Genomic DNA, 24,843 nt, shown 5'->3' with positions numbered 1-24,843 from the left:
GTGGTGACGTGATTGACAGAAGTTTGTAAAGACACAATGTGTGTACAAATACATGTCAACTACGAAACACGACTTAATTTCTGTTTGCATTGTGTCACCAATGGACCCATCCTCATCACCTAAAATAATGACAATAAGGTCATTCTCACAGGGCACGAACTAGTTTGTGTGTTCAGTAGGGATAAACAGTTTAGAACCATATATACACTACCTGAACTTGTGCAATATGAAACCCTTGTTTTCCATTGCAAACATTTCAAAGAGCTTTCTTTACAGTGTGCCCTACTGAACACGGAACTGATAGAGTGCAAGGAAGCTAGGTGGCGACACAGACACAAGACTCATTCACCACCTCTAAACCTGGCCAGAAGCCAATGAAAAAACACCAGAAGCCCTTTAAACCTGGCCAGAACACAGGTTGACCCCTGACTCTACTGATCCCTGTACTGCCCAAAAACATGGTCACTCTGCTGAGCATCTGGCCACAGCAGTGAGCAACAGACTGGCCCTCCATGGGACCCAGAAGTCAGATATACTCCCACCTGCATGTACCTTCTCTTCCCATTACTTCCATTGTGTAGAATAATGTCACAGGCAATTAGGATACCAGACCATGAAGTTATATGATCCTAGATTGTCCAAAAGCCCCCATAGGCTACGTGTAGATCAGCTCTCCTGCATTTGCACATGCCTTGATACAATAGTCATGCAAACAATCATGCATTACAGTTCAAAAACTAGCAGAAGTACTAAGCACAGTTTCATACTAAGTACGCACCAATAACCTACATTTGATCTTCTGTGGCATATAGACTCATGAAATGGCAATGATCACCTGAGACCCTATACCAGTGCACCTGTCACACACCTAGTGCAATACACCGTCTATATACATTAGATGGCGCTCATGACTGATTCACTAACCCAAGTTCTAAATCCTCCTTGGCAACATTGCTTTGGCCCAACTCTACCAATGGATATCATATGCTATTACAGTGGCCTATGACATCCCTTCCCCAGTAGACATGCAGGTAGGGACGAGGAAAGAGAGCGTTTAAATGTCAGATCGGGGATTCCCGTTGGTCGCTGTCCATGGTGCTTAATCTCCGCTAGCAGCATGAATTGTTTATATTAGCGCAGTGTCGGTACTTTGCCACGTGACAAAGTCCCCACAGAGAAATGTCTGAGTCCTCCCAAGGTCGGATGCTGCATGTCACAACACATAGTCAAAGGCAATATGTGAAATTCAGTGCGGAAAAATATTACACCACTGACTAGATTTTGCCTATTGTATTTATGAAGGCAGTCATTGTGGCGAAAGCTTGTTGTAGACTACTGTTCTGGAGATCACAGGTGCAATAAATTAAAACGACAGCTGCGCACGAGGAGGCGTTGTACTCTAGTGCCATTATGTAACACAACAATAACATTAAAAGCCCAATTCGGGAAATACTAGAGGCATCATTAACTTGACTCGTTTGGCAATGACGACTACAAAACTGAAGAGGAATCAAATAGAGCTGCCATCCAAGTAAATAACATACGTTTCCCCTAGAGTGGCTTTAACCCGCTCTCTGTACGGTCCACGTTTGCCCGTTACGTCTTCCAATACCGACTGGGGTGTTCTGAGAGTCAATCAATAATTGAATGGCTCTACCAGCCATCACCATCTCTCCCTCTTTGCTGTTAATGGCACAATCCCTTGGTGCCACGATGCAATCAGATCTAGCTGTGCGCGTGGTATAAATAGGTACGATAGCAAAAAAGTACTTAGAGGACGCGACCGGGAGCTAGCACACAGTTGGGCGGACGGAGGGGTTCGCCTCTCGCTCACCGCGTTGTAAACAGTGAACCGGACACCGTTTTCCCGTGTCCTTCCCTGCGGAGGTCAGTCCGGACAGGAACATGCTTCAACAGCCCTTTGCCACACGGGGATAGGCGGGGAGTTTGCTAGGCTACTGCTACAGCAGACAGAAAGGGGAGCAGCCCTTAGGCGTGAGCGTGCTGCTTGATTAAATGACGAGTCTCAAACCTGGCCCAAGAATAGCATCATATAGACTAGCTAGATTAACACCCTCACATAGGACAAGGTTATCTATATGCTCGCTTTCTGCCAAATGTCTCGCTATTAATTGGAAGAACGTCATAATGCATCGGTATATCCGACAGTGTTGATGTTTAAACATTGGCAATCTGCGGTATCTACATAAACTCTTGTTTACAAAAGTAATTGTAAACAAACACCATATCATTAAAGCATGGTTAAAACTATCATTTTGATTTAATGGATGGTCAGTCCTTGCCTCCATAGCTCTGTCCATGAGTTTGAGAGGAGTTACATTAATCCAGCCCCATCCCTCAGCTGTTCACCAAATCAGTGGTGGGGTTGTCCATTTATTTTTCCAAATGCAGATTCACCCTTTTAAAAAATACGGCACACAAGTGGGATCCAGAGGTGACGGCAGTTGCACTGACAACCCCCTGCTGTGTTCCGCAGGTTGTTGCAGCTGGTCAGTGTGAAACAGTGTGTGGAACCCTTTTGGGGGTTATCTCCTTGGAGTAGGCTATGTATCATTCCGTTTCAACCCGAGTCAACTTTCAAATAATGTTCTTGGAGAATATATATATATATTTTTTTAAATCAACATTCCTGAACGTGGTAAGCACAAATTGAAACGCAGGCTCTCACCACCCTTCCTACCCATGCATAAGAGAGGTATATCTGTGTACCAGCTAAATGTGTCAAATGGACACTGCACCACTTTGATATGAATGGCAAATGGTACACCATACATTAATGCACTGCCACAATGCAATTTCAAAATCACATGCAGTGATACACCTTGGCCCCGGTATACATTTACATTACATTTAAGTCATTTAGCAGACGCTCTTATCCAGAGCGACTTACAAATTGGTGCATTCACCTTATGACATCCAGTGGGACAGTCACTTAACAATAGTGCATCTAAAACTCAAGTTGTACAACTGATGCATGACAATGGTTGTGATCCAACGGAGAGTTTCCAAAGTCGGGATTTATTATTGTTTAGAAAAACTCTTATGAATCACATCTAGTGCCAAATGTGTTGCACAACTTGAGTGTACAGGACCCTAATCCACAAAGTCATACTAAAAGCATGCCAATGTGAATCAATTTCAACTAGAATACCTTTAGTTATGACAAAACAACGTACAAAGTAGTAGGCTAAGATAAAGTCTGAGTGACATATTGCACACATGCAAGGTTAAAATAGTTTGGTGCCCTTAACTTCTATCATATTAGATTCTATCATATTAGATTCTGTGCCAACGATAGTAGCAGTGAATGCTGTCACCACAGCTTTACGTCACATGAGCTGAGCCATCTGACTCAGACAAAATACAATGTTAAAAATGATTTGATTTCCACCGATTACCTTTTTAAATGCCCAAGCCTTTATTTTAGTCAGTCTACAAAATGTACATTCTATCGATATTGTTTTCCACAACGATAGTTAGTGTAAACCGGCACTAATGCGTGGCATTAACAAGCTACATTTTGTACCATGTAAATACATAGTGTTCTCAATGGACCTTGTGGAAAAGGACAACAGCAGAATAACCTCCTTTGTCACATTGTTGTTGAATTTGTTTGGGATTGTTGCATTGGGAAGTCTAACTGGGAAGGCAGAGAGAAACGTCTATTAATAAATCACTGGCTTTTCTGTTTGGACACCTGACGAGTGGCGGCTGCTTATGCAAGAAAATGCTGGCAACACTTTTGTTTATCGGTCTCCTCCACACCCACACACCACAGCCCCAGGAGTAATCTAAGTCCAGAGCTCTGTTGGAGGGTTTACCAGCACAAGCCTCTGCCCTGCTAGCGCGAACCACTGGTTGGTCAATGAGATTCTTATCCAATCATATCCTGCCACATACCAGATCCTATAGGCCTCACCTGTCTGGACATTAGGCCTGTGATCATAAGTAGCTCTAGTGCTCTCCTCGCAACGTCTCTCACACACTAAATACATTTGCTAAGCTTGGACTTGACAAACATATCTCCATATGTATTGGTACATCAACATGACTGAATAGGCTGTGTGTGTGTGTGTGTGTAGTACATGGATATGGTCTGCCATCTCTGCCAAATTTAATGCATGCATTTCATGTTCTTATCCGGGTGCACCTAGGACTGTGGCGTCACAAAATGCATCAGCTGGTGATTGTCATGCAAATGACTGTCGGTCTCACGGTAATTGACCGTTAATTAACAAACTAATTTAGCATCTTCTGGCTTCCACACAGCCACTGATTCAGACCTTTGGAACATGTACATTTTAAAAAGTCTAATAAATCCATGTAATAGTCTACACCGTCATAATAAATCCATTATTTTAGACAGGTCTAAAGCAACATGATATGAAGAAAATGTAGTCCGTTTCAGAAGAACATGCTCTGAGTTGTCCTTATGTTCGGTCCTGATCTGGCTATGCCAAATGGCTGTGGGATACACTAGTTCATTTAGTAGACAAGATTTGCTTAAAATTCCGTGGCAAATGAGAACTTGTTCTCAACTAGCCTACCTGGTTAAATAAAGGTGAAATAAAAAAATAAAAATAAAATTTTTATAGTATTAAGAATACAATTGAACAAAGCTGAATTGAATAGAAGGGATATTTTCTAAAGGATTTGCAGGAGCGCGCATATGCGGCTATTCTGTGTTGAGGACTTAACATAGAAATAGGTACTCCTAGATGCTTAAATGAGTTAATGTAACTTTAGTTGTTCTACAAACGTTGGGCTATATATGTTTTGATTTAATACATTGTAAGTCAGCATGACGCGAGACTAATGATGATTTTTACAAATTTTAAGTATTTCATTCACAATTTGACAAGCAATGCCTTGAATTTCCCGGCGGCATCCCCTGTGTGTGGCCGTAATGCCCCCTAAAAAAATCCATTACTTTTGCGACCAGTGACCATTGTGCCCTTGACCCGGAGTGCTGCGTTGTGCCCTTCTCCCAGAGTACTACGCGCTCGGAAGCACCTCACATGGCTCTCAGTCACGTGATTGGGTCTTTCTCACAGGCTACAAGCGAATACCGTTACATCAGGGATACAACTGCGTGCATTATTATCCAATTCCGAGGTGCATAATTCAAGGTCCCCCATAGTACAAAAGTTGACCTATTTTTTTTGTGAGAAATAAATATTCCAAACATAGTCTGGGACAGTTGTGGGATACGATAGATCCCAAATTAATTAATAGGCTATTTATTCACATAAGCACAGCAATGAGCACATGGCAGTACGCTATAAGCAAATATTGCATTACCGGGAAAAGACCATTATCAAACGTGACCTTAAATGTAATTATGCATGTAATGCTTTTACTACAAATAGGTGCATTTTTATGGCGAAAATGATCTTCCCCAAAACGTGCTGCTTATGTTGGGTTGTACTCTCTTTGTAAAGTACGTAGATGAATGTGCTTCATTTTAAGAAGTCATTTGGCCACTTTCGTTGTGATACAAACCTTATCAAAACATATAGGCCTACATGAGTTGTGCAACTAAGACTTTAAAAAGTCAGTGAAAATATATAATTCACAAGAGATTGGCTAATATTGTCACCCATCAGACTTCTGATTTAACCCTCCTTTTGTGTTAGTTTCATGTTGATTAATTCTGTGTACCTGGTCCAAAATGTCTGCCCCGTTTTAGCTGATTATAAATCCATAATAATACATATATTATCACCTAATGTTGTGTTAGATCTTTATCAATTTAAGTTCTTGTGAACATTAAAAGTTTGAACTTATATTTGCTATTAATGGCCCGTAGGCCTCAGCGTTAAGATTGCCTGAAATGACAAGCTCAGTCCGATGATGCTGTGACACACTGCCTCAAACCATGACGGAACCTCCACCTCCAAAATCAACCCCGCTCCAGAGTACAGGCCTCGGGGTTAAGCTCGTTCCTTCGATGATAAACGCGAATCCGACGATCACCCCTGGTGAGACAAAACTGCAACTCGTCAGTGAAGAGCACTTTTTGCCAGTCCTGTCTGGTCCAGTGACAGTGGGTTTGTGCTCATAGGCGACGTTGTTGCCGGTGATGTAAGGCAGGTCCTCACCAGACAACAGGCATAAAAGCCCTCAGTCCAGCCTTTCTCAGCCTATTGCAAACAGTCTGAGCACTGATGGAGGGATTGTGTGTTCCTGGTATAGCTCGGGCAGATGTTGCCATCCTGTACCTGTCCCGCAGTTGTGATGTTCGGATCTACCGATCCTGTGCAGGTGTTGTTACACGTGGTCTTCCACTGCGAGGACAATCAGCTGTCAATCCTGTAGCGCTGTCTTAAGCGTCGCTCAGTACGGACATTGTAATTTATTACCCTGGCCACATCTGCAGTCCTCATGCCTCCTTGCAGCATGCCTAAGGCACATTCACGCAGATGAGCAGGGACCCTGGGCATCTGTGTTTTTCAGTCAGTAGATATGAAAACCTAGGCCTCTTTAGTGTCCTAACTGTGACCTTAATTACCTACCCTCTGTAAGCTGTTAGTGTCTTAACGACCGTTCTACAGGTGCATGTTCATTATTTGTTTATGGTTCATTGAACAAGCATGGGAAACAGTGTTTAAACCCTTTACAATGAAGATCTGTGAAGTTTTTGGGATTTTTACAAATTATCCTTGAAAGACAGGGTCCTGAAGAAGGGATGTTTCTTTTTTTGCTGAGTTTATTAAATAAGATATGTGAAATTAGGCTGTGCTCCTGTTGCAAAGGCTGTGCTCCTGTTGCAAAGGCTGTGCTCCTGTTGCAAAGGCTGTGCTCCTGTTGCAAAGGCTGTGGTCCTGTTGCAAAGGCTGTGCTCCTGTTGCAAAGGATGTGCTCCTGTTGTAAAGGATGTGCTCCTGTTGTTAAGGGAAGCAATGTGCTTAATGTTAGGAAAGTTGAGAAATAAATAGTAAGCCTATAGAAAGCTGATGGGATCCTCATTTTTTTTTAAAAATTTTTTTTTTAAATAGAGGCCATGACTCTGTTCTCCTACAATTGCATAGCCTACAGAAATGTTGCGCAACATGAACTCATGGGCTTTCATTAAGTGTTTGATTAGATGTTCAAGTACATTTGCATTGATGTCAGAGTGATTAGAGGGACAAGAGTGTTGAGTATCAGGCAGTTAGGAAGTTTGGTAGACTACTAATGACCATCAGCAGCATCAGAGCTTGAAGAAGCCTAATTACTGTAACTAAACGGTCACGTGGAATTTGACTGCCTTCATGACCACCGATGTGGCGTTAATACGGTCACAGCAGAAGCCCTAGGTGCACCCTTCAAAAAGTCCATTCACTTATCAGCCATAATCAAACAGAACACATTAACTATGCTGTAATTTAATGCATTTAGTCTGTAATGTGACTGAGATGTATGCTGAGGCCTTACATAACAGGGCTCAGTATATGGGGTTCGTCTGTTGTCCTTGATCCATATCAGGACAGACCGAACACGCATCACACTAGCCAGTTCTGATACCATTCTGCCAAGGACTAAACCAGATCAATAAGGTTCCCCACAAGAAATGCAATTACTAAAATTCATACCATAGCATGACAGAATATTACATTCTGATTAGTCAAGAGGGTGCTGATTATTTTCTGAAATCCGTACTGCAAAACATAATATTCAACTGGAAAATATAAATGATGAAAGTTGCAAGTAACGAATTCATTATTTGTAGATAATTACTCATTTGCATGACCAGATTGTCATTCGTTATGCCTGCAAATGATGTCTTAGGTACACAAGAATTATGTGACATCATCAATGGAGGCCCACATCATACCGTCTACTCTGGGGAGCTGGTCAGGGTCAGGCTGAACATCTGAGCATGTTGCCGTGGCACCTAGAAACCATGTCAACACTGCAAATCCCACTGTTGGCATGTGGCGGTTGACGTACCAGTCCAAGCTGTGCCTCCCCGTCACATGGCTGGGTAAACCCACTCCACAACAGCCGCGCGCACACACTTAATGTGCACATACAGAGACACACAGAAATGTCATTGACACACACACACACACACACACACACACACACACACCTTCTGTTCCAGTAGATTGACGACACAAGAGTCCCTTCAGACATATGTCAGTGTAGTACACAGGGCCAGGGCAGAGTGACAGGGCCGCAGAGTGACAGGGCAGGCTAGTTGTAGAGGTGGGAGAGGAAGCAGACTTGTTGGACCAGTAGATTGCTGCTTCAATAACCTAACTGTGTAATGGGGTGATAGGTAAAACAAGTCCCCTAAAGGATCACTCCATGGACATGCAACAAACGCTTATAGCAGTGGGTCCTATTCAGAATGTACTTAGTGGCCAAATCAATGCATGGCTGAATTATAAAATTGCTGCATTGCTCTAAACAGCTAATTGGTGTAAAAACCATAAACTCATGAATAATATACAAAAGTGTTGAGTCAAATCTCTCAATGGTGAGCGAGAAGGGGACTTGAATACAAAAGCATGAATAAATGGGAGTCTGATGAGGGCGTGTTGGACAAGATAGATATGAACATAGAGACGTGAACGAGAGAAGGTGCTGCATGCAGTACAGGACAGTCACTCCCCCATTCTTCTACTGGGTTGTGGGCAGCACAGTCAGCCCCCCATTCTTCTACTGGGTTGTGGGCAGCACAGTCAGCCCCCCATTCTTCTACTGGGTTGTGGGCAGCACAGTCACCCCCATTCTTCTACTGGGTTGTGGGCAGCACAGTCACCCCCCCATTCTTCTACTGGGTTGTGGGCAGCACAGTCACCCCCATTCTTCTACTGGGTTGTGGGCAGCACAGTCAGCCCCCATTCTTCTACTGGGTTGTGGGCAGCACAGTCACCCCCATTCTTCTACTGGGTTGTGGGCAGCACAGTCACCCCCATTCTTCTACTGGGTTCTGGGCAGCACAGTCACCCCCATTCTTCTACTGGGTTCTGGGCAGCACAGTCACCCCCATTCTTCTACTGGGTTCTGGGCAGCACAGTCACCCCCATTCTTCTACTGGGTTCTGGGCAGCACAGTCACCCCCCCATTCTTCTACTGGGTTCTGGGCAGCACAGTCACCCCCATTCTTCTACTGGGTTCTGGGCAGCACAGTCACCCCCCATTCTTCTACTGGGTTCTGGGCAGCACAGTCACCCCCATTCTTCTACTGGGTTCTGGGCAGCACAGTCACCCCCATTCTTCTACTGGGTTCTGGGCAGCACAGTCACCCCCCATTCTTCTACTGGGTTCTGGGCAGCACAGTCACCCCCATTCTTCTACTGGGTTCTGGGCAGCACAGTCACCCCCCATTCTTCTACTGGGTTCTGGGCAGCACAGTCACCCCCCCATTCTTCTACTGGGTTCTGGGCAGCAGTCACTCCCCCATTCTTCTACTGGGTTCTGGGCAGCACAGTCACTCCCCCATTCTTCTACTGGGTTCTGGGCAGCACAGTCACTCCCCCATTCTTCTACTGGGTTCTGGGCAGCACAGTCACTCCCCCATTCTTCTACTGGATTCTGGGCAGCACAGTCACTCCCCCATTCTTCTACTGGGTTCTGGGCAGCACAGTCACTCCCCCATTCTTCTACTGGGTTCTGGGCAGCACAGTCACTCCCCCATTCTTCTACTGGGTTCTGGGCAGCACAGGACAGTCACTCCCCCATTCTTCTACTGGGTGCTGGGCAGCACAGGACAGTCACTCCCCCATTCTTCTACTGGGTGCTGGGCAGCACAGGACAGTCACTCCCCCATTCTTCTACTGGGTAGCACAAGACAGTCACTCCCCCATTCGACTGGGTTCTGGGCAGCACAGGACAGTCACTCCCCCATTCGACTGGGTTCTGGGCAGCACAGGACAGTCACTCACCCATTCGACTGGGTTCTGGTCATTTAGTGCCTGCAACATTTTAAAAACATATTGCAATGGAAATGCCCGCTTCTTGTTGGACCCATTTCAGTCCGCTTCCATCCGTTTGGTGCCAAATGAACAGGGCCCTATATAGCTCTTCCTGTTGGCATGCGAGCAAGAAAGCGGAAGGAAGGTCATGTTCCAATATGCGGAAGCTGCAGCAGCATAATCCCCTACTTGTGTAATTCCCCTTTTAAAATGCTTCCTTCTGGTGTTTCCCCAGATTTGATTAACCTGCTTGACTCGCCACCGAAAGGAGCTGGAGAGGGGGGCGGGCTGGAGTGCGGGGCGGGCTGGAGTGCGGGGCGGGCTGCAACAACCAGCAGGCTACCGTTTCTAAACGGGTCACATCTGCCCAACAGTCGCCCCTTAAAATCAATTTTCCCAACACTACAGCCTTTAATGTACCGCACTTTCTCCAACTCTCTCCCTCACAGACACACCAACACTGCAGTTTCAAGGCTGCCAGTGTCATGATGTTTCAGCTGTGGGCAGTGTGACTCACCTTTCCAGATCACCCCTGCATGTACACATACACCTCCACCTCTCTCCTGCAGATTAGTGTGATGGAGTATCTAAAACCAATGTAATCAAATCCCCCCAGGGATTATTACATACTACAAACAAGGCTATACTAAAACCTTTGCTTTATGGTTCAGTTTCACTTAGTTTTTTTTCTGTTCTAATACACCATAAGCATATTAATTATGCTACTGGAATAAGTCAATGTATTCCTCCTATGATTTAACCTTGCAATTGAGTAAGTGCCTGTAACAAAGTACAATTCAAAAGCAAGTTGTTCACTCGCCAATTTGGTTCACTTCCCCCTGTAGGGGCAAATAAAACACTCAAGTTTAGCAATAAAACAGAACTGCTTACACTCAGAATTATTATATGCTGTCAAATTAGGCAGAGATACAGTTCCAGCTGAACTAGTTACAACTACAGCAGAACTACAGCTCCAACCATTTAGAGCAGAACTACAGTTGCCATTCATCATTGGGCCAGTCAAAGGGGAATTGAGATCTCTAAACACACATTTTAATTATATAAAAGGGGGTAATGATGACAAGTAAAAGAATACAGAAGCATTCCAGTTGATATGATACTGTGAATGAAGTCAAATATCAAACATTCATTTAATTTGATGCCAGTGTTTCATAGTCTAGTGTACCAGCAACATCATTCTTAGCTTTTTTAATTACGTCTATTTCTAAGAACGTAATATTGCTAAATGCCCAATAAACCTCATTTACGATAATGGTCTTCATCAAGCGTCCTCCGCCTCTGATCAACATTAGCACCTCTGGTGAACCCAGGACTTTCTCCTACTGAGCATATAGAGATTATGATGTTGAAGAAAGAGAAGACCAAAGCAAGTGGAAGACAATAACATTGGCCTAATTACACACAGCATAAAAAAGGCCTTGGATAATAATAATCATTCAGTTTACCCTGGTGCCATCCCCAACCCAACTGTCCCTGCTCTGTCCCAGGGGGCCGAGGGGGAGATGCCAGGATGCTACATGGTCGTCCCGGTCACACTTTAAGAGCACATTTCTTGGAAACACAACCAGACTGTCAAATGAGCATATTTTCATATTAGAAAGACATGTGGTGGGCCAGGAGAATGTAGAACAAAAGAGGAGAGGAGGAATGAATGGGGCAGTCTGTCTGGAGGGGGAAAGAAGGCCTTGGATGAGAATAAAAGGTAATCCCCCTCGGGATTAGAAGTACTACGATTTCCAGCTCATAATCTTGTCAACTGGCACATGTCTCAAAAGGACCCTACTGCGTTTAAATAAAGTTAACAAAAATTCTATGCACTTGACAATGTAAATCCAATATACTTTGAGTGTAATACAACAACAAATTAACTCTACAAAATACATTTGTAGAGTAAAAGTGTTAACTCATTAGGTTTATGGAGGCTTTGCTTGAACAATTCAACACAAAGTTCCTCTTATAATAACAGGATGCTTCAACCTTCAACACTTCCAGTGAGGCCCTTCAACACTTCCAGTGAGGCCCTTCAACACTTCCAGTGAGGCCCTTCAACACTTCCAGTGAGGCCCTTCAACACTTCCAGTGAGGCCCTCAAACGGTTATGCTCTTTGTGGACAGTAATGAGAAACTGTCAATCTCCATTAGGTCAAACATGTCACAAAGGAGCTATACATACACACACTGCTCAAAAAAATAAAGGGAACACAAACACAATGTAACTCGATCACACTTCTGTGAAATCAAACTGTCCACTTAGGAAGCAACACTGATTGACAATACATTTCACATGCTGTTGTGCAAATGGAATAGACAACAGGTGGAAATTATAGGCAATTAGCAAGACACCCCCAATAAAGGAGTGGTTCTGCAGGTGGTGACCACAGACCACTTCTCAGTTCCTATGCTTCCTGACTGATGTTTTGGTCACTTTTGAATGCTGGCGGTGCTTTCACTCTAGTGGTAGCATGAGACGGAGTCTACAACCCACACAAGTGGCTCAGGTAGTGCAGCTCATCCAGGATGGCACATCAATGCGAACTGTGGCAAAAGGTTTGCTGTGTCCCTCAGCATAGTGTCCAGAGCATGGAGGCTCTACCAGGAGACAGGCCAGTACATCAGGAGACGTGGAGGAGGCCGTAGGAGGGCAACAACCCAGCAGCAGGACCGCTACCTCCGCCTTTGTGCAAGGAGGAGCACTGTCAGAGCCATGCAAAATGACCTCCAGCAGGCCACAAATGTGCATGTGTCTGCTAAAACGGTCAGAAACAGACTCCATGAAGGTGGTATGAGGGCCCGACGTCCACAGGTGGGGGTTGAGCCTACAGCCCAACACCGTGCAGGACGTTTGGCATTTGCCAGAGAACACAAAGATTGGCAAATTCGCCACTGGCGCCCTGTGCTATTCACAGATTAAAGCAGGTTACCACTGAGCACGTGACAGATGTGGGAGTCTAGAGATGCCGTGGAGAACGTTCTGCTGCCTGCAACATCCGCCAGCATGACCGGTTTGGTGGTGGGTCAGTCATGGTGTGGGGTGGCATTTCTTTGGGGGGCCGCACAGCCCTCCATGTGCTCGCCAGAGGTAGCCTCACTGCCATTAGGTACCGAGATGAGATCCTCAGACACCTTGTGAGACCATATGCTGGTGAGGTTGGCCCTGGGTTCCTCCTAATGCAAGACAATGCTAGACCTCATGTGGCTGGAGTGTGTCAGCAGTTCCTGCAAGAGGAAGGCATTGATGCTATGGACTGGCCCGTCCGTTCCCAGACCTGAATCCAATTGAGCACATCATGTCTCGCTCCATCCACCAACGCCACGTTTCACCACAGACTGTCCAGGAGTTGGCGGATGCTTTAGTCCAGTCCTGGGAGGAGATCCCTCAGGAGCATGCCCAGGCGTTGTATGGAGGTCATACAGGAACGTGGAGGCCACACACACTACTGAGCCTCATTTTGACTTGTTTTAAGGACATTACATCAAAGTTGGATCAGCCTGTAGTGTAGTTTTCCACTTTAATTTTGAGTGTGACTCCAATTCCAGACCTCCATGGGTTGATACATTTGATTTCCATTGATAATTTGTGTGATTTTGTTGTCAGCACATTCAACTATGTAAAGAAAAAAGTATTTAATAAGAATATTTCATTCATTCAGATCTACATTTACATTTAAGTCATTTAGCAGACGCTCTTATCCAGAGCGACTTAGGATGTGGTATTTTAGTGTTCCCTTTATTTTTTTGAGCAGTATATAGCCAGTCATTACCTTCCTAAGTGTCTGTCACCTTGTGTCACCCTCCGAGTGTTTAAGGAAAAACTCCCTATAAAAAGTCATTTAACATGTTTAAAAGTTTTACTTATCGGAATCACAACAATATCACAGTGGAACAGAAGCTTGAGTCTGCTCATACATAAACAATATACATTTAAATGATATACCTAGTTGTCGTTACCAGTGTACTGTTAAATCAATGCGAATTCATGCACACCTGAGCATTCATCAAAATTTACCAAGCCAAATGCGGAACACCCTTTCAGCAATGTCAGTGGTTTCTTCTGTGTACTGCACAAAAATAGATCATTCCTAGGAGGACCAAGGCTGCTCTAACATATTCAACACCTGAACTTAGAATTGGTATTTTAGTGTGTATTGCAATGCAAATGATTTAAATGGCCTTGGAGCAAACTAAACAACGCAGAATGCAGGTCAATGGACCAGAAGAACATCTCTGCATTGACCAATAAACCCTGATCAGTGTTTTAAATAGAACACTAATCAGTTATTCTTTGGTTTAGGCTGGGTATCTAAAGTACTGCGAATATAAAATACATTTCATTGATTAGTGTGAAAATAGTTTTTATCGTCTCAAATAAAACTGAAGGACCTTGGCATTACTCTGGACCCTGATCTCGCTTTTAACAAACATATCAAGAATATTTAAAGGACAGCTTTTTTTCCATCTTCATAACGTTGCAAAATTAAGAAACTTTGTCCAAAAATGATGCAGAAAAGCTAATCCATGCTTTTGTCACTTCTAGGTTAGACTACTGCAATGCTCTACTCTCCAGCTACCCGGATAAAGCACTAAATAAACTTCAGTTAAGTGCTAAAAAAGGCTGCTAAAATCTTAACTAGAACCCGAAAATTTGATCATATTACTCCAGTGCTAGCCTCTACACTGGCTTCCTGTTAAGGAAAGGGCTGATTTCAAGGTTTTACTGCTAACCTACAAAGCATTACACAGGCTAGCTCCTACCCATCTCTCTGATTTGGTCCTGCTGTACATACCTACACGTACGCTACAGTTACAAGACACAGGCCTCCTTATTCTCCCTAGAACTTCTAAGCAAACAGCTTGAGGCAGGGCTTTCTCCTATTGAGCTCAATTTTTATGTAATGTCTGCCTATATCCTTGTGAGAGATGCAGAATCGGTCTCGACCTTTAAGTCTTCATTGAAGACTCATCTCTTCAGTAGGCAGCAGGTCCTATGATTGAGTGTAGCCTGGCCCAGGGGTGTGAAGGTGAACGGAAAGGTAATGAGCAACTAACTACCCTTGCTGGCCGGTTCCCCTCTCTCCACTGGGATTGTCTGCCTCTAACCCTTTTTCGGGGGCTGCCGTTCCATGCCGTCCCTAGGAGGGGTGCGTCAGTTGAGTGGGTTGAGTCACTGACGTGGTCTTCCTGTCCAGGTTGGCGCCCCCCCTCTGGTTCGTGCCGTGGGGGAGATCTTCGTAGGCTATACTCTGCCTTGTCTCAGGGTAGTAGGTTGGTGGTTGAAGATATCCCTCTAGTGGTGTGGGAGCTGTTCTTTGGCAAAGTGGGTGGGGTTATATCCTGCCTGTATCGTCGGACAGGGCCACAGTGTCTCCAGACACTTTTTCTCTTTCTCTGAGGACCTGAGCCCTAGGACCATGCCTCAGACTACCTGGCCTGATGACTCCTTGCTGTCCCCAGACCACCTGGTCATGCTGCTGCTCCAGTTTCAACTGTTCTGCCTACGGCTATGGAACCCTGACCTGTTCACTGGACGTGCTACCTTGACTGCTACCCGGACTTGTTGTTTTGGACTCTCTACCGCACCTGCTGTCTGACTGATCGGCTATGAAAAGCCAACTGACATTTACTCCTGAGGTGCTGTCCTGTTGCACCCTCTCTGTGATTATTATTATCTGACCCTGCTGGTCATCTATGAACATCTTGGCCATGTTCTGTTATAATCTCCACCCGGCACAGCCAGAAGAAGACTGGCAACCCCTCAGAGCCTGGTTCTTCTCTAGGTCTCTTCCTAGGTGCTGGCCTTTCTAGGGAGGTTTTCCTAGCCACCGTGCTTCTACATTTGCATTGCTTGCTGTTTGGGATTTTAGGCTGGGTTTCTGTACAGCATTTTGTGACATTGGACGATGTAAAAAGGGCTTTTTAAATAAATTTCATTTTCAAATAATAAATACAAGTCTAGGGCCAATGTCACCCAATAGAAGACTAACTCATTAAGAACAATGACGACAGTAGTTTTCTCCAGTGATGGAGCATACCTGGCTCTGTGCAGTTCTTCCACTCGGTCTCATTGTCGGGTTCATGTCCCATGAGCCTCCTTCCCCAATGTTCGTGCTTCTCGTGTCCATTCTCCAGGATCATTCCATGGCCTGGAAGAACAAAATATATTATAAAAGGGAGGGTGTCCTTGCTCATCAAAAACCATGTTACAAAGAAGCTGAGGAAACACTGAACCGAACATAACCAATGGATCTGTGAAAAAGAGGCTCAAAATTCACTGAAGCATTCACAAATCATGTCAACCATCTTTAAGATGCTTAATTGATAGATTTGAAACAAAATGTATATGCATTCCTACCACACTTGATAATGAATCACATTGGGTGGAGTGGATTTAGTTCATTTCCCCCTTCCATTCAGGTTTGAATGTGCCAAAGGGTTTTAAATGGGATGAATACAAAATGAGAACGGTTTAATTCCTGATTGCTGGATGCAAATCACCTATACACACGGCCAACTTCCGACGCTTGTGGCTTTTGTTCAGTCATTTCTCAAAGGTTTTACAGAGCATTTGAATGACATTTTAATGAGAAAATAACCCAGATTTGCAGGCATTCAGTGTTTGACCCCAGTTAGATTATAGGCTCACTGATTTCAACCACCAACACAAAATTATTACAGTCCTAACCAAATGACTAAGTAGCCTTTCCCTTTTGGGTAATGACTTTTGGTCAAGTCTTTGAAAGAACAGAACAGACCAACCAGACTTAAGATGCGTTACAACGGCTGAATTCCATCGGAGATAAAAGCCTCAGGATGAATCCATGGAAATGGCAAGGCAAAACAAGCCCCTTTCTCTGTAACCTAACTAATTTGCTGTCTTGAGGCAGAATACAAAGACGTTACCCAAGCAGAGGAGCAGCTACCTTTGACTGCATTATGCTGCGAGAGAGAGGGAAAGAAATAGAGGGCGAAATCATCCTGCAACTTGGTCCAATCAGCTGGCAAGGGAGACGGACCAAGGATGCCTATCAATCTCTGCCATGAGCGGCTCCCCTCGGCCTCCCTGCCCTGATGTCCCAGCCACCTCTCCATTCCATCGCATCAACATCACACACACACACACACCTGTCAGACCGGGGCCCTGGCTCTGTAACCAGTCAGCCGTACTCTACCTTGTCCATCATGGAGACATACACCTCCTCCAATCAGACTGGAGGTGAGAGATGATGGAGACTCCCTCCTTGACAGAACAGAGAAGCATAACCCTTAAGTAGTCCATCACTCAATTCCCATCTATCTGGTCTATTCAGCTTGGCACTACATTAGTCCCAGACATAACCAACCCTGGAGTACTCCCATCTGAGTAAGAGAGGGGACAGAGACATAGTATGTCATGATGAATGCCTGGTTATTATTCTGATGGTGGTTCAACAATGACTGCAACATGGAGTGCATTCAGAAGAGTTGGGGGGGGGTGAGTATAGGAGAAGTGAGTACAGGGGGGGGGGGTTATATTGCTCTCTGATCAAACACCTGCCTCACCTCACAAAAGGTGAGGATAAAGCATGTACCATGGCGTTCACACAGCATGACCCCTCATCAAATAACCTCTTAATGGCCGACAACCACGGCACACGTCAGCAACCTTGAATAAATGCTAAATAAAGCCAAGCCATTACTTTGGTCCCCAGAGAGCCTTTTGGAGATGAGCTCATCTGCGTGATATCATTCCAGAATAATCTTTTAAGCCTTTTGTTGTTTGTAATGTAATTAATAAAAATTCCAATATATCCGTGAGCGCTGACATAAGCCTACACCACATTGTGTGCCGATTTATTTGTTTCTGAGTTCAAGGGTCAGAGTGATTGACATCACATGGACATGTTCTGCTACTGGGTAGGAGGTGGAGGGTTAAAAGAATTGAGAACAAATCAGATTGTGCCCATTCCTTACCTACATGCCTACAGCAGGCAGAGAGGATGGCCTTCTATGCCGTCTCCCCTGTGTACGTTAATATTACTCTGAATGCAAATATGTCAGGTGAATAGATTCATTTTGAAATTGGAGGATTATGTGGTGTGTGTGTGCGCTCCAAGCTTATTGTGTCCATCCTAAACATGGCTGCCTAATCACTTTAGGCTGATTTTGACAGCCATTGATAATTGATCTCGGGTGAAATCTCCATTCGTGTCAGAACAAGATGAAGACAGTCTGAGTGACAGAGCACTTATCAGTCATACATATGATGTACTGTTCAAAAGCCAACTTAAAGAGATACTTGGCTGTGAGATAAAACACACATCTAATTTCATTCATGTTATGTTGTCACATACAGTGCATAGATGCAGTGACATGTGTTGTTTTACAGGGTCAGTAGTACTACAGGGCCCCTGGAGCAAATCAGGGTTAAGTGCCTTGCTCAAATGCACATCTACCGGAGGTTTCACCTTGACAGCTCAGGTATACCTACATCATCCTAATTTGTGAGGAAATCTGATTCTGTGAGCCTGTAAATGTTCACACACACCTGAGGTGAGTCCTGCATGGAGGTACATGCCCTTTGGTTGTTGGGCATGTGTCACACACACACACACACACACACACACACAACTCAATGCATGGTAAGCCATCTGAAACTTTACACAGAGCACACCTCTGAGCAGCTGCGAATAATGTATTAGCCATCGAGAGAGAGAGGGAGACACAGAACTCCTCATGTGTAACCAATGTCCCAAACGAGTGTAATCTTCTACGGCCTCTGCGTAATCGTATCTCTCCAACTCCTTGCGGAACCAGGGAGCAAGATGCTGGAGAGTGATTAAGGTGATCCAGTGTGCAATGGTGTGTGAAGCCCCGGGCGAGACGCGATGATGCCAGCATTACCACAAGCCTACGCTCACTCGCTCCCTTTCTCTCAACCGCTGGGTGACTGATGATGCGCCTGGCACAGTCCCATTTTGCCATAGGTTGTCAACGCTCAAACCAAAATGTCGACCAACACATAAGCAACTTTCAAATATTTGTGGGGTTCCATGATTTATCCGAGGTGATGTAGGCTGCTACATGCTTGTCAATGTGTTAGCCACCGTGGCAGCTTCTCTTAGAAACGTGTCGTTGCCTCTGCGCACACTGCGGCATATGGACAGACCGACGCATACTCGAAAACGAGGAAGAAAAATATAGCAGTGTGGTTCCCTCACAATTAACAGGTACATGTGAATTATTTAATGACAGCGTGCGGAATGCCGAGACAAACATAAGCTAGGCTACAGTGACTGCGTCGACAATGAAACTAGATGCAGTTTCTCTCGACACTGGTATAAAGCAAACGTTACGCATTTTGCACTGAATAATTAAGAGTAATAACCCTGCACTATCGGTGGTTCCATCTTCTCTCCATCGGTTTGATGCAGATAAATATATGGCAATGCGGGAGGGGCGCACCATAAATTATTTGGACTGAATGTTCCGCTTGCATGTCCTTGAAAATGTATTTTTATGACCGTGGCGAAATACAATTCTCGGTAGACTATATAGTTAATGGCTAGCTGGTTATAGGGTGCACTATTACACTGCAGAATTCTCAGCTGTTCCGCTTCGTCCTCCTTGCCCCGCGTTTATCAGCAGTTTCCACGGCTCACACTCACCTGTCTTTGTCAGAAGTGCTGACATGCTCCACGCCATGAAGAGGACACTGCAGAGAAAACACACTTGCACGAAAAGCATCTCTCTCCTCTTGCGAACTTTGAAAATCTTTGCGATTATGGTCTTTTTCGAGACGCTCTTGTTCTCGTCCTGGTCCATGGCTGCAGCTCGGCCAAACCGTGACTTTTCGTCCTTGCCTCACTGCAGACGGGAGAGACCGAAGGAATTGCCCGTTTTCGCAGCTTCACATAGAATACGCTCCGGACGCGGTCCTCATTTGAAGTGCCCAGAGCGCAGATGGGAAGTGGTGGAGCGGACGGTTTGCACGTGCCGCCGAGACAAGGCTGTTCAGCTGTTTGATTGCTAGAACAGCGCGTGAAAATTCCGTGCCTGCACAACAGGTAATGAATGACACAGGGCGGGCAATTCCGATGGTCTCCAATCAATTCAGCATTCCCAGATTCTGCCCTTTAAATTTTTGCAAATAAGATTCCATTTAATTTGAAACGAATTATATCACTGATTGCCTTCAAAATAGCACAAAATCGACTAGTGAATATCAATTTAAATCATCCTCTTCAATGAAATGATTCAACTGGATGTGGCTGCAGAACTAGGTTACACGCACCAACTGCGTTCTGCCGCCGCATATTAATTGCAACCAATCTGATTTCATCAAGGTTCGCCTAATTGTTACATTCGTGAAGCAAAGTCATGTCACCTCGGTATGGCACCTCCCCTTAACTTCCTAGTGCAGAAGAATAGACCCGCAGATGATGAAACAATCATTAACTCCGTCGTTCCAGGTGTAGTCTTCTTGTACAGTTGTTGGCTGTTATGATAACACTTCGCCGGATTCTGCCAACTGCAACTTTTTCGAGGGTGTCATGCGCAGACACGTGATAGTGTGCAACAATAGATAATTCTCTCGTAGAGAGCTCGGTTACAACTGAACTGAAAACAACTGGACCATCATGCCAGCCGGGTATCGATCACTCTGAACGACAACACCTCTTATTTGACCACACATTATTCGCAGGTTGCCGCTGAGGCTAAATAGATTTGGATCAGTGCGGATGAGGTGATGCAAGCCATATCATGCTACGGAAGAGATACCCAGACCCTTCGAGTGCTGCAGTATTGGAGAAACGCAATCTAATATCTGTCTGCATCCTTCCTGAGCATACACCCTTTAAAAACTGACTGACCCTGCTTACTGGGATATTCACAGTTTGATATACCTGTATGAAATTGAGGTGAAAGACCCCATAGCTCCGAGGTACCAATATACCTGGTTGTGCCCTCACCTTGAATTATATTCTCACAATCCCCAAATTTGGTCTAGACTTTGGGGCTTATACATGGCTCTATCCTGCTGAGCAAGAATGCATGCAAATCAGAATGCACAATTGAGTACCTGGAGGAAAACGTTAACACTGACATTTCAATGGGCTTAATAATAGTGTCAAGTAGCCTATTTCATACAGTGTTGTGTATATAGTTCTATGCCAGTGAAGTATGACGAATATAAAGTATGGTTAGCTGCTTTAGCTATGTGCCTTTGTGACGATTGAGGTAAGGACAAGTCATTATCGTGTATCTATCGATGGACGTGTTATCACCTTATGCTCACCTTGTGCGAGAGGTGGCCCTAGTGCACCTACTTCCCATGTAAATATATGGAGGTGTCTATATCTGTGACATTTAATAATTTGAAGAAAGTCTATATAAAGGGTTGTGTGTGTCTGTGGCTCTACTTCCTTGCACCTATGTGTGTGTCAACGGGTACACAGTGGTGTCACTGTGACTGCTGCATGGGCCCTCAGCTCTGCTGCTTGTTTCGCTCTGTGGGGCCACATCTCCAGGTCTCCACTGCAGCAGTCGTGTGCAGAGGCCACCCCCATTAACCAGTCTATTAACCACTTATATTTATAGACTTCTCCTGCAATAATTAACTCCATTCCCATTGTTGAACTTTTAATAGCTTGCCTTGTTCAATTAAATGTTGATGACTTTCACACTAATGAAGTATGACATAGAGAGCCACCAATGTAGCCCACCGTTACAAATCAAACACACACCTGTTTCATAACAATAGACAGCTGTAGACCGTAGCCCTGAGAAGGTGCCGTGGGACAGATATTGCTCCAAACCCCTCAGGTCACCTTAACTGACAAGATACCATGCAGGAGAGGAGATGCCGCATGCACCAATCTGCAGGGTGCAGGTTGATAAGTCAGTAAGCAGCCTGTCAAAAAGCAGCCTGCGCCAGAGACTCTTGGTTCGCGCCCAGGCTCTGTCGTAACCGGCCGTGACTGGGAGGTCCGTGGGGAGACGCACAATTGGCCTAGCGTCGTCCGGGTTAGGGAGGGTTTGGCTGGTAGGGATGTCCTTGTCTCATCGCGCACCAGCGACTCCTGTGGCGGGCCGGGCGCAGTGCGCTCTAACCAAGGTTGCCAGGTGCACGGTGTTTCCTCCGACACATTGGATGAGTGCTGTGTTAAGAAGCAGTGCAGCTTGGTTGGGTTGTGTATCGGAGGACGCATGACCTTCAACCTTCGTCTCTCCCGAGCCGGTACGGGAGTTGTAGCGATGAGACAAGATAGTAGCTACTAAACAATTGGATACCACGAAATTGGGGAGAAAATGGGCAAAAAAAAACACACACAAAAGCAGCCTGCCAAAAGAAAACTGCCTTTCGGAAAACCAGACTGTTAGAAACCAGCCTGTCAGAAAACCAGCCTGTTAGAAACCAGCCTGTCAGAAAACCAGCCTGTTAGAAGTCAGCCTGTCAGAAAACCAGCCTGTTAGAAACCAGCCTGTCAGAAAACCAGCCTGTTAGAAATCAGCCTGTCAGAAAACCAGCCTGTCAGAAAATCAGCCAGTCATCTTCCGCCGGGCCCGCCCACTTAGCAAAAAACAGCAAAACACCAAGGAGGATATAGAGGTCAGGGCACTTGCCTCATAATTTCCAGTGGACCTGCATTATGTCAGGCCAGGTCACCAGTTTGTTAAAAACGACCTCCATACCTCACTCACTGTGCAGTTAGGGATGTACTGCAGTACCATTGATGCTTTCTGAGGGGCCTGTGTCTGTGTGTCGGCTGGTCATGTGGATAGAAGGCGTCTTTGTCATTAGGGAGGACTTTTTAATCTGGCCCCAGGTCTTGTCTTCATCCTGTAGGCTGCAGCTTGGGTCCCCAGCCACACACACACACACACAACATGTGTGACACGCCCCGCGCCCATGCCAAAGGATTAGTCCCCCAGGCCGCGGCCCACACGGAAGGCAGGCAATCGGGGAGCCTTGCCAGGGCCTGCTTACAGGGTTTTATCCACTGTTCTACACTCCCTGGCCTCTCCCTGGTCATTTCAAAGCTATACACACATTGCCTGCCTGCCTGCTCCCTCCTGCTCATTCTGTGGGAGCCATCGCAGTGCCACAGACCTGCAGCAGAGAAACACAGAGAGAGAGAGAGCAGTGTGCGTATGTGCGTGCGTGTACGTGGACTGCTGTGGCCAAACAACTTACGATGCAAAAGCAAAAAAAGCACTAATCTCATTGGAGGGAAGGTTTTTAATAGGGACGAGCAGGTTGTCAGAGTAAACAATCAGTCTAGTGTGGTTGCCTGTTGCTGGGAATAAATGGCAAGCCATGTGTCATGTTCTTCTCCAACGAAGACAAGTGTGGAGGGCTTTAACAATGGACCGTGTGACACATAACAATTGGTGTGTTCAACCTAGCGACAGTTTCTCCCGTTGTGTTCATCAGCATTGGGGTGATTCATGCCCCGCTATTCACAATTCAAATGAGCAATGTCTGCATCTCTGCATTGTCATGCTACATAACTTGTTTGTATTCTAAAGTTGTTAGCAGGCATTATGTAAGTGGGGTGGGGGGGGGGGGTTGCTAGGCTGATCTGAGATATCCAATCAGTTGCTAGGCTGAGCTGGGATATCCAATCAGTTGCTAGGCTGAGCTGGGATATCCAATCAGTTGCTAGGCTGAGCTGGGATATCCAATCAGTTGCTAGGCTGAGCTGGGATATCCAATCAGTTGCTAGGCTGAGCTGGGATATCCAATCAGTTGCTAGGCTGATCTGAGATATCCAATCAGTTGCTAGGCTGAGCTGGGATATCCAATCAGTTGCTAGGCTGAGCTGGGATATCCAATCAGTTGCTAAACTGATCTGAGATATCCAATCTGTTGCTAGGCTGAGCTGGTATATCCAATATGTTGCTAGGCTGAGCTGGGATATCCAATCAGTTGCTAGGCTGAGCTGGGATATCCAATCAGTTGCTAGGCTGAGCTGGGATATCCAATCAGTTGCTAAACTGATCTGAGATATCCAATCTGTTGCTAGGCTGAGCTGGTATATCCAATCTGTTGCTAGGCTGAGCTGGGATATCCAATACTATACATGAGAGTGGCAGATTCACCAGTAGCGCGCAGAAAGCTGAGCGAGCATACATGTCCAACTCTAGAGGACAGGAGCGGTGGGAAGAGGAGAGGATGAGGGAGGAGAGGATGCCTGGGTGACAGTGGGAGCTGCAGGAGGAAGTCTGACACCTTGTATTAATGCCCTGCTGGCATTGTAACCAATGTTTAGCTAATTGTTCAGGAGCTGGTGGAGGAGAGAGGGAGGGGAGTCCGAGGGACGCTAATCCGCTAGTCTCCGGTTCTGTATTAATAGCACAATGCAACGCAGAAACCAGGACTGACCTTTTTTTACTGATGGTTTCCCATGTGCTAACGTCCCCCAACTTTCCCTCCTGAACGGATGCCACAAATAGCACAGTACAGCATCGTTGTGTACAAAGAGAGTCCCTGGGGAAGCTCAAAATTTACTCCTCGCAAAAATCTCCGTTAGCTGCAGGAAAAATAAAATATTCATCCTCGAGGTGGAGCGTTGGTTCTGTGGCAGCACTGCAGGTGTGTTTGTATGCCTGGTCGGGTGGGAAGAGTAAACATCAGGGAGAGAGAAGCTGCAGAGAGCCTAATAACATATGCATTCTGGAGCCAACAGTCATCTCCACTATGACTGACTGACGTCATCTCCACTATAACTGACTGACTGATGTCATCTCCACTATAACTGACTGACTGATGTCATCTCCACTATAACTGACTGACTGATGTCATCTCCACTATAATTGATGTCATCTCCACTATAACTGACTGACTGATGTCATCTCCACTATAACTGACTGACTGATGTCATCTCCACTATAACTGACTGACTGATGTCATCTCCAC

At 45.3% G+C, this 24,843-nt stretch overlaps 1 protein-coding gene across 3 annotated transcripts in view; it reads right to left on the bottom strand.

Moving 5' to 3' along the window:
- LOC123995378 (sodium/potassium/calcium exchanger 4-like) overlaps positions 1-20,450 on the bottom strand; it is a 53,133-nt gene extending 32,683 nt beyond the window's left edge. Inside the window, exons 1-2 of one of the 3 annotated variants that reach the window (XM_046298934.1) lie at positions 20,308-20,450; positions 15,977-16,087 (exon numbers count right to left, since the gene is read on the bottom strand). In XM_046298934.1, the coding sequence (XP_046154890.1) occupies positions 15,977-16,079 (103 nt within the window). In that variant the 5' untranslated portion in view covers positions 16,080-16,087; positions 20,308-20,450. Of the gene's footprint in view, positions 1-1,834; positions 1,957-15,976; positions 16,088-19,588 lie in introns of those variants that run through there. The other 2 variants (XM_046298933.1, XM_046298935.1) reach the window with 2 other exon arrangements.
- Between the last annotated feature and the right edge of the window lie 4,393 nt (positions 20,451-24,843).

Source organism: Oncorhynchus gorbuscha, linkage group LG14, assembly GCF_021184085.1.
Source record: "Oncorhynchus gorbuscha isolate QuinsamMale2020 ecotype Even-year linkage group LG14, OgorEven_v1.0, whole genome shotgun sequence".
NCBI classification, from domain to species: Eukaryota; Metazoa; Chordata; class Actinopteri; order Salmoniformes; family Salmonidae; genus Oncorhynchus; species Oncorhynchus gorbuscha.
The sequence above is the reverse complement of the archived record's forward strand: the minus strand, read 5'-3'. Positions and strand labels throughout refer to the sequence as shown.